This window comes from Phocoena sinus, chromosome X, assembly GCF_008692025.1.
Source record: "Phocoena sinus isolate mPhoSin1 chromosome X, mPhoSin1.pri, whole genome shotgun sequence".
Taxonomy (NCBI): Eukaryota; Metazoa; Chordata; class Mammalia; order Artiodactyla; family Phocoenidae; genus Phocoena; species Phocoena sinus.
In genome coordinates this window covers 45,386,055-45,395,964 of record NC_045784.1, presented here as the reverse complement: position 1 = coordinate 45,395,964, position 9,910 = coordinate 45,386,055, and the positions used below count along the sequence as shown (strand labels likewise).

Here is a 9,910-nt window from a genome sequence, read left to right as displayed (position 1 = left end):
CAAGAAGAGGTGGAATTTCTACTGGGAAACATACTTTCTTTATTTTTGGTTGGATTTTGATGGATGGCAGTTAATGGTGGTGTCAGCTAGCTCTTGATGTATAAGAAACCACCCCAAATTTTAGTGGCTTTAAACAACAACTGATTCTTCTGCTCATAATTCTGCAGCCCAGCGACTTCAGCTGGGCTCGGGTGACTGGTCCTTCTGCTCTTCTCAGAGGGCTTACTTATGCATCCGTGGTCAGTGCTCTATCGGCTAACTGGCTCTGCTGGGGGCTGTATGGTCTAGGATGGTCTCACCTACATTTCTGGCAAAGGATCCACTGTAAGGTGGGGTGAAGGCAATGCATGGACTGTGGATCTCTCATCATTCACCTAGCCCAGGCTTCTTCACATTGTTGTCATCTTGTTTCAAGAGCAGCAAGAGAGGGCAAACCCCAGTGCACAGGCACTTTTCAATTCTCTGCTTGCTTCACACTTGCTATGGTCCCATGGCACAAAGCAAGCTCCGTGCCAAGGCCAAGGACAATGTGGGAGGCATGCACGTATCACAGCTGTTGCTGTAACAGTCTGCTACCACAGTGGCTCATGAAACAACCCTGTTCATCAGTGGAGAAAGAATGAACTATAGATAAACCAGACAGCAGAGTGCTGGTCTCCCAAAAAAGATTTCTACTCTTCTTTAGAAAAAGTTAAAACTGTCTTGCCCTATTGTTTTAACAGGTGGAAAATAAAATTATTTTATAAAATTTGGAAAAAAACTAATTTGAAAACTTCCTTGGCATTGCACTAAACCTACAACCTGTGGATCTCTTTATCCAGGAACATGTTATGACTTTGCCAGTAGGAATTCAGTCTCTACCTCCTTCCATATTATAATGTTGCTTCTCCTCCCCCTTCCAATAAATATGCCCCACCCCCAGCACAGACATATTGCATAGGCATAATCTGATGTGGGAGTGATGCAGCAGACTATAAAACGGCACCTCTGGTGAGACAAGGACATAGTACCTGGTAACTGTGAAGCAGACTTGTGATGTGGCTGGGGCCTGTTTGGTCCACACCTCCCTGCAGACACCAGTCCAATCTCCCAGCTTTGCTAAAGTTCCTCTTGATTTATTCAAATATCTTTTAGAGTTGAGTACAAGTTTTCTCATTTTCTACTACAATGCCCTAACCATATTTTTTAGGATCCCTCGGTATTTTGTTTACTTTGTAGTGGTTGATATTGCTACTGTGATGCCATCGTTTCCCCATTATATTTTCTACAGGGTTATTGCTGGCATACATGAAAGCTCTTGGGATTTTAAATGTTAATGTTTATTAACTTCTACCATTTAAAGAAATTTATTTTTTTATTTATTTTTATTTATTTATTTATTTTTGCCGTACACGGGCCTCTCACCATTGTGGCCCCTCCCGCTGCGGAGCACAGGCTCCGGACGCGCAGTCTCAGCGGCCATGGCCCACGGGCCCAGCCGCTCCGCGGCATGTGGGATCCTCCCGGACCGGGCCACGAACCCGTGTCCCCTGCATCGGCAGGCGGATTCCCAACCACTGCCACCAGGGAAGCCCTAAAGAAATCTATTTTTACATCGTTTCTTAGGTGTTTCCCAAGAATATATTCCTATCATCTGCTAAGAATGACAATTTTGTCTTATTTACCAAAATGGTAGGCTTTTTTCTCTTTACAATCTCATTACACGGGAAAGAAAATCTAAAATGATATGTAATAATATGGGTGATAATTGGTATATTTGCCTAGATCCTGACTATAATGGATTTTGTTTCTAGTTGTTTAACATCATTTGTGTATTTGTGAGTATGGGCACACTGAGGTATACAGCCTGTGCTGAAATCTATTTTCCCAGTGTTTTGGGTTTTTCTTGTTGTGTTTTGTTTGTTTGTTTGTTTTGCCCTCACCTCGCGGCGTGAGGCAGTTCCCCAGCCAGGGATCCAACCCGTGCCCCCTGCATTGAAGCGCAGAGTCTTAACCACTGGGCCACCAGGGAAGTCCTCCTAGTTTGTTTTTAATCATGGTATGTTGCCTTCCTCCAAATGTTCCTTGATCATCCATATATCGGTAAAATATGGTCATTAGCACTAGTATCGCTATTGGTTGAGGTCATTCTCTTCATTTCTCCATTTTACCATTTTCTTCATACAGTTTTATTATATTATGCCCATATATTTTTGTCTTATTATACTTCTAGATATTGAGGGTAGTCTTGCCACCAGGAACAGAGTCAATTTTATGAGCTATTTGGATATACACGGCGTGGAACAAGCTAAACTGGCAAGCTGAACTAACTTGTTATTTAAAATCCGGACTGTATGTTTCGTAACCATTTTCCACATACCTTTCCGATTCAATTTCCCCTTGATGAATGGATTATTTCACTGGAAAAGTGAGGTGTTGTGATCCTGCTTGCCTGATGCCAGCAGACGGTCTGTGGGTAAGAGAGAGACAAAGATGCCTAAGTTGCAATAAGGCAAAAGGGAGGGGATATCAGAGGTCTTCTCCACAGGTTACTGTGAGAGCAGGGAAACCATAAGAAAAAATACGAAGGAGGGGGAAGGCTTTAGGCTGTTACATCTGGGGCTGTGGGAGGGCCACTTCTTGGCCAAGGGGACAGGATGACCAGGCAGAGGTGAGAGAGCACCAAGTGGCCTTGCTGGAGTCCCTGGCCAGGAGGCTTCTAAAAATCAACATGCAAAATATGAAGGGATTGCCAGAGGCATGTTTCCCAAAGCCTCAACCAGTACTTCTCAATGAGAAAGAGAGACAAGGGTGGAGTGTGTGGAGGGGAGAGATTCCTGGGATTTAATAAAACACTGCTTTGGGTGGTTCTCCAGCTGTTGGGTGAACATGACCCAAAGTGCAAAGGTCTGAACCAAGTAGGTGAGGAGTTTACTGCTGAGCAAACCGAGGACCAGAGGTTGGGTAAGATGTCAATAGGGGTTCAAGAAAGGTGTTCACTTATGGGCTGTGCCAAGATGCCTGGCAAGGTGAAGAACCTGCTGAAGAAACAAAACTGCATGATATGACTCAGCAAAGATTAGCTACTGTTTTGTCAAGAATACTGAGGATCGTCTTGACAAAACCGGGGCCTTCCTGTAAGTAAGCCGGCACTCTACCTTATGGGTGATGACGAGGACCACACGCACTTGACCGTCCGTCCTGTGTGTGAAACGATTGCGTGTGTGTTTCCTGCAACCTGGTGGGGAGGGTGAGGAGAAACGTCCGGCCGCGCCACAGCCACGTCTGGCTCGAAGGCACACGTGGAAGCAAGCTTGGCCCAGGTCACGAGGCGGTACATTTCACCCCGGGGGCTGCAGATTCCCAGCCCGGAGGTGCGGGGCGCCTGCGCAGTGCGCCCCAGGCGCCGCGCGCTGCGGGAGCCACGAGACCCCCGCCCCCCGCCCTCCGACGGGAACGCGCACGTGCCCGGGGACGCGGACGCGCCCGCGAATGCGCCTCACCTCGCTCAACCCCGGCCCCGTCGGCTGAGGAGGGAGGGACGGGGACGCGCACCGGAGACGCGGGTGGGCTCCGCGCAGAGTGGCGGGCTCCGGGGCGGAGGCGGGGATGGGGGCGGGGGCGGTGGCGCCTCCTCCACTCAGGCGTCTGCGCCCGGGACCCCCCCGGCCGCGCGGGGGGACGGACCGACTGACGTACCTCGCGCGCCCCCGCCTCCGTCCCCGCCCCCGCCTCATCTTCCCCGAGCGCCCGGGGCTCGCGGGCTGAGGCGTCTCTCTCTCGCCGCCCCTCGCCGCGGCCCTTTCTCTCGGCAGCACCTCGGAGTCCCTCGTCCCGGTGGCGGCGGCAGCGGGGACCCGAGCAGCGGCGAGCGGCCTCGAGGATGAAGTGCAAGCCGAACCAGACGCGGACCTACGACCCGGAGGGGTTCAAGAAGCGGGCGGCGTGCCTGTGCTTCCGGAGCGAGCGCGAGGACGAGGTGCTGTTAGTGAGTAGCAGTCGGTACCCGGACCGCTGGATCGTGCCGGGCGGGGGCATGGAGCCCGAGGAGGAGCCGGGCGGTGCTGCAGTCCGCGAGGTGTACGAAGAGGCGGGAGTCAAGGGGAAGTTGGGCCGGCTCCTGGGCATTTTCGAGCAGAACGAAGATCGCAAGCACAGAACGTACGTGTATGTACTGACTGTCACTGAGATTCTGGAGGATTGGGAAGATTCGGTTAGCATTGGGAGGAAGCGAGAGTGGTTCAAAATCGAAGATGCGATCAAGGTTCTCCAGTGCCACAAGCCCGTGCATGCCGAATATCTGCAAAAACTAAAGCTGGGCGGTTCCCCAACCAGTGGAAACTCCATGGCCCCGTCCCTGCCAGAGAGCGATCCCTAGTATGTACCGCTCCTGCACAGACTCTTGCTTTCCACCTACCTGACAGTAAATAGTGCCCGGAGCGCCCCTGGTGCCGTGTGAGGTCTCACCGGGAGGAGGGAGGCTTCTTTTGTTTCCTTGGCAGACCTCTGAATCACGCTTGCAAACTGTCTCAGTTGCCAGGCAATTTTCAGACATTTTGCACGTTTTTCAGATGCTTTCAGAATCGCTTCTTGGTAGCACTGTAACACATTTCGGAAAGCCAAAGCCACATGGGATTTTTTGGTTGGTTTGTTTGTTTTTTATAAAGGTGCCTTAACTGCTGACCCAGTCTTTGGGGGGCGGGTGTGTGTGTGTGTACACGTGTATACGTGTTGTGGTTTTGTTTTTTCTTTACAGTTCACACGTGTGTGTGTGTCCATATGTGTCTGCGTGTGTCTGTGTGCGTATGTGCACTTTTGGTACCAGTCTTGTGGGTTTTTTGTAGTGAAGGCCTTTAAAATCTGATCACCTTGGTTGTATGGCAACTTCATTAATTTTTTCTCTTAAGTTGTTTTCTCATTCACAGCATTAGCCCTTGTCAGCAAGCCCTTCTGTGATGGGGATTGGTTTGAAGGACCAGTGTTGAATTTCAAAGAAGTATTTAAGAATTTTTTTTTTTTTTTTGGCTGTGTTGGGTCTTCGTTGCTGCGTGCCGGCTTTCTCTGGTTGCAGCGAGCGGGGGCTGCTCTTCGTTGTGGTGCACGGGCTTTTCATTGCGGTGGCTTCTCTTGTTGTGGAGCATGGGCTCTAGGCGTGCGGGCTTCAGTAGTTGTGGTACGCAGGCTCAGCAGTTGTGACTCGTGGGCTCTAGAGTACAGGCTCAGTAGTTATGTCGCATGGGCTTAGTTGCTCCGCGGCATGTGGGATCTTTCTGGACCAGGGATCAAACCTGTGTCCCCTGCATTGGCAGGTGGATTCTTAACCACTGCACCACCAGGGAAGTTTTACATCATGTGCTCTTTCCACACTGAACAATAATTTTATCTTCAGATATGTGATCTAATTTGCCCTTTTCAGAAACTGCTTAATTCATATGTGGATAATTCGATTTTCAGAACATTTTCACAACTGGTAGTTTTTTACTTCTTACTTGAAATAGCCATTTCCCATTTAGCCCAAATGTAGCTTAGCAAAATATTATTTTATAGAGTAATCGCCCTCTCGGGAAGGTATTGTTATGTACATATCCTAATATGTACATACTATGAAAACTGTATTCCAAGTGTGATTTAGCATGCTTGAATTCCAACTCCCATTGCTCCTTTCTCAGTGCCCTAGAACAACATTCTCTCAATACAAATTAGTCTTTGAATGAAAGTCCGCATATTTGAATTTGTGATAGTCCACTTAAACTTGTCTGAATACCAGTAGCCAAAGGACTAGAATAGTATATGGTAATTACATCCCAGTTGAGTGAGTTAGCTTTCTTGATATTCAGCTGCTACAGACTTCTCAAACTGTTAGGACGCCTGGCTGATCTCTCCTAAAGATTTAGGATAAAGATTTTGTGTCACATGACAGACTTTTTTGGGTGCCAAGTTAAAAGCGCTTATGTTTGCTTCAGTACTTGCTTGAAATTATGGATCCTATCTAAAGTGCATAGGTTTCTTTTGGAACTACCTTTATTCCCCTAGCCATAGTAAGTAGGTAGAGTAAAGCCTACTTCATGAAGTGGATATTGGTACGTAGAAAGATCATTTTTAATTTCTAGGGCAACCTAGAATGTGTCATATTTCTTAATCATTATTGATAGATATTTTGTGTCAGTCAACTAACTTTTGGGGGGGTCACTGTTAATTCACTCTGTATTAAGAAATTTTGAAAGTTTAGAAACTTGGAACTCTTGATCTTTTCTCAAGAAGGTTGAGGAAATGCCTACTTTGTGAAAAGAGTATGGGTGGGGGATGTCTTTCTATATATAACATTTAACATCTTAAAAATATTCTACAGATCAATAATAATATAAGTGGATAATAACTGTAATTTAAACACATTTTTATTCTATAAATTAACCTTTTATAAAGAATACAATCACTGGTAGAATTGAATATCACTACGTTTTCTTTTTCAACTTCGGTGCCAATTTTTATAATAAGATCTTTGCTATATAGAAATATGTCTAAATAAAGTACGTATTGTAATTGACAAAACTAATGTTGCCAAAGGAATGAGTAGAGAATGAACAGATTTTAAAAACCAATTATTATTTCATATTCAAAATTATGTAGAATTATCAAATATGTGTTTCAAAAATATGTTTTTGTACAGAAAGATATCTTATTTTTTAAACAAACTTTCTAAATCCCACAAGTTGACGTTTCCTATTCTAACAATCCAAATCAATGAATGATGTTCTCAGTAACCTGAAATTTTTCAAAGTATACAGTAACAGCAGTGAAATTGGATTATTGTTTTATGACCATTTCATATATAATACTGCCTCCATCTAAAATGTTGCTACAAGCACCTGGGAGGTTTAACTTGTACATGGCATCCTTAGAGATAATAATGCACTATCTTGTTTTGACTTTTCAACTCGTATTTGACAAATGTGAAAAGTACAGTGTTGATGTTAATCAACTCTTGTTAGCCTGCAGATATTTGCTGTATTTAATTCTGAAAGATTTGTACTGAGTTCTATCACTTGCTAGGATTATCTTCAGTTCCCAATTATCTTCAATTTATGCAATCTGTAAGACTCCTTTCATTTCTAAATTGCAAAAGAACATTTTACAGTTATCACACTTTAAGCTTTCAAATTCACATGGGCAGGTCTTGTTATGCTTTTGGAGTTCAGTCAAGAAAAAGTTAAATGAAAGAACCTAAAAAGCCTTTCATTTTAAAAGAGAAATCCAAAGAATTCAGCTTAAAACAGTTGACACAGAGGTAACAAACCAAATGGTATCTAGTTAACCTCCATCCTCCAAGAACTTGATCCATCAACAGTTGGAATTTTCTTCCTACAGTCATTACATAGCACCCATGCATTATTTATAAGATTATTACACTAAAAATGTACAGATGAATCTTTCAATTCATTCTCTCCAGAAAGGAAATAGTGCATTGATCAAAGATAATTAAGACTTTCAGACATGAGGTAGAAATTTGTTTCCAGCATATTTTTTAAAGACTAGATTTTTTCCCCCAAACTGGGCAAGTGCCTTAACAAAAGTTTTAAGACATGTTGGAGTAAAGGTAATATTGATATGTTTGATATATCGTTTCCCTGGATGCCCAATATATTATATTTTCTAAGAAACCTGTTTTGCTGATCAGATCACTGTTGAAAGAAGTAACTCTGAAAGGGATGGGGGTGGCTATAAATATTTTGAATTCTGTTGTATGGTTTAATTTTAAAAGAACTGTAAATATTTCAACATTTTTGTGTTTAGAAACATCAAATAAATATTGGTGTATGTGTGCGTGCACACGGGCTCACACGCGTGTAAGCAACAGGAATAGGCAGCTTCTAAAGTACTAGCAACATTAGAGGGCCCTTCTGGGACAGATGGGTAAAGGGTTCTGAAGCTGGAGCTGCTCCTCCCACTTCCCTTTAGGTGGAAGAAAGAGCGATTCCTCCATCAATAGTTGTTAACTGGGAAAAGGAAGGTGAAAATGCTACTTTAAACCTATAGTACTAACAACTGGCCAGAGTTCTCTTTTTCAGGGTTCGTTTTGTGGAAGCACCAAGCAAAACAGGAAATATTTTCAGCATTGTTCTAGTATTGTAATCATCTTTCTGAATGACTGTTTGGCCTGTTAGACTATGAACTCTTTGAGGACTAGGACTCAGCCTGCCCATATCCTCAGAGCCTAGAACAGTGGCTAAAATTTGGAGACATCTGTCATTGATCCACAGATTATAAATGTCTACTACTAGTGTTTTCTATAACACTGTAATACTAGTGTATTGATTTCTTAGCTTTATATTTTAACCAAGACAATCTGTTATTCCTCAGGCTCTCATGTGGCCTTATAGTGGAACTGCATTAGATAATTCACTGAAGGCTTTTCCAATACAAAGTGGTTGATGAACCATAATTCAGTAAATATTTGTTGACTAGAGGAATTGATGAACCAATAAAACTATTAATGAGATATTTTTTTTTAGGTGAATGGCATAGATGTTGTTCAGATTTACTTTGAAAGAATCAAGTATGTGAACCCTATGATGAATGGAATTGTGAAGACAGGTGAGCTCTTTCACACTCCCAAGGACACAGCTCGTCCTATCCTTTTGGACACTTCCTCCCTGTTTATTACAATGACTACTCTCCAGGTTGTTGCACTACTACTATATCTGTACAGACTTCTAATTTTGCACCTATGGCCTTTTTTGTGCTTTTATGATTATATGTCAGTATTTCCCACCAGGTTATGTGACCTTGAGTGCAAAGACCTTACTTATTTCCTTTGTCTTTTTTTATATATCTAGCATATAAGACATCACTAGAAATATGGTAGATATCACTGAAGGTTTGTCTAAAAAATTAATATTTTGTAATGACACTGAGTGGTAAAGCATTTACCTTCTAATCTGCTGTTAGTACAGCAAATGCTGTCTGTTTAGCTTATATGTGGCTTTTGTACATCAGGTGTCACACAAGTGTTTAAAAGCATTTGTGAGATATTAGAAAGCAAAAATTCTTACTCATATGTCTATGTCATCCCAGACATTATGTGCCTGCTAATGGCAGTACACTACACTACCTATGAAAAAATATATTTCATATTTTTTAACCTAAATCTGACTGTGCCTCTAGACATAACTCCTGATCTGTAGAAAATACAGGGAACAGAGAAACATTACTCTACATCACAGAGATGATATGAGCAGAATCCAGACTGCAGGAAACTACAGGACAGATGACCTAGTACCTTCAGTAAATGATTGCCAGAATGAAAGAAATGGAGGATGAACCTATAGATTAAAAGAGATTTAAGAGACTTAACCAGTTGTAATATATGGATCTTTTTCCAGTTGTAATATATGGATCTTTTTCAGATCCTGATTTGACTAAACTGTAAAATAAATACATTTTGATACAATCTGGATAATTTGAAAATTGACTTGATATTTGATATTAGTTGGAATAATAGTATTGTGGTTATGTTGAAAATAAGAATCCTTATCTTTAAGCGATACATTCTCAACTATTTACAGTTGAAATGATGTCTGGAATTTGCTTCAGAATAATAAGTCTGGATGTTAATTGTGTTGGAGATATTGATGAAACAAGACTGGCCTTGACTTGATAATTGTTGAAGCTGGGTGATGGTTAAATGATGGTTCATTATATATGTTTCTCTCCACGTTTGTATATTTGACATTTTCCATAATAAAAAGTTAACAAAAAGTTATCAGAATTCTTATTAAAGCTATATATGAGACATTGAGAAGAAGAAAAATTTTAGATTGTTTAGTAAATGTGGGCTCTGGGGTGCCATTTCTGGCCCAAGAGGTCAAATGCCCAAAAAGAGAGGGGCAACATACCCTGGAATAGTTAGTGTTTCCCTTGCTACAGACCATTG

General features: G+C 42.7%; 1 protein-coding gene across 2 annotated transcripts; it reads left to right on the top strand.

The window, feature by feature from the left end:
• The first annotated feature begins 3,717 nt into the window (after nt 1–3,717).
• LOC116747562 (diphosphoinositol polyphosphate phosphohydrolase 3-beta) lies at nt 3,718–9,672 on the top strand. 2 transcript variants are annotated; one of them, XM_032619937.1, is made up of 2 exons: nt 3,718–4,356; nt 8,490–9,672. In XM_032619937.1, coding segments are annotated over exons 1-2 (495 nt in total). In that variant the 5' UTR covers nt 3,718–3,862; the 3' UTR covers nt 8,491–9,672. The 2 variants fall into 2 exon arrangements, with proteins under 2 accessions (XP_032475828.1, XP_032475829.1); XM_032619938.1 differs by lacking the exon at nt 8,490–9,672 and having other exon boundaries at nt 3,718–4,535.
• The last annotated feature ends 238 nt before the right edge of the window (nt 9,673–9,910 follow it).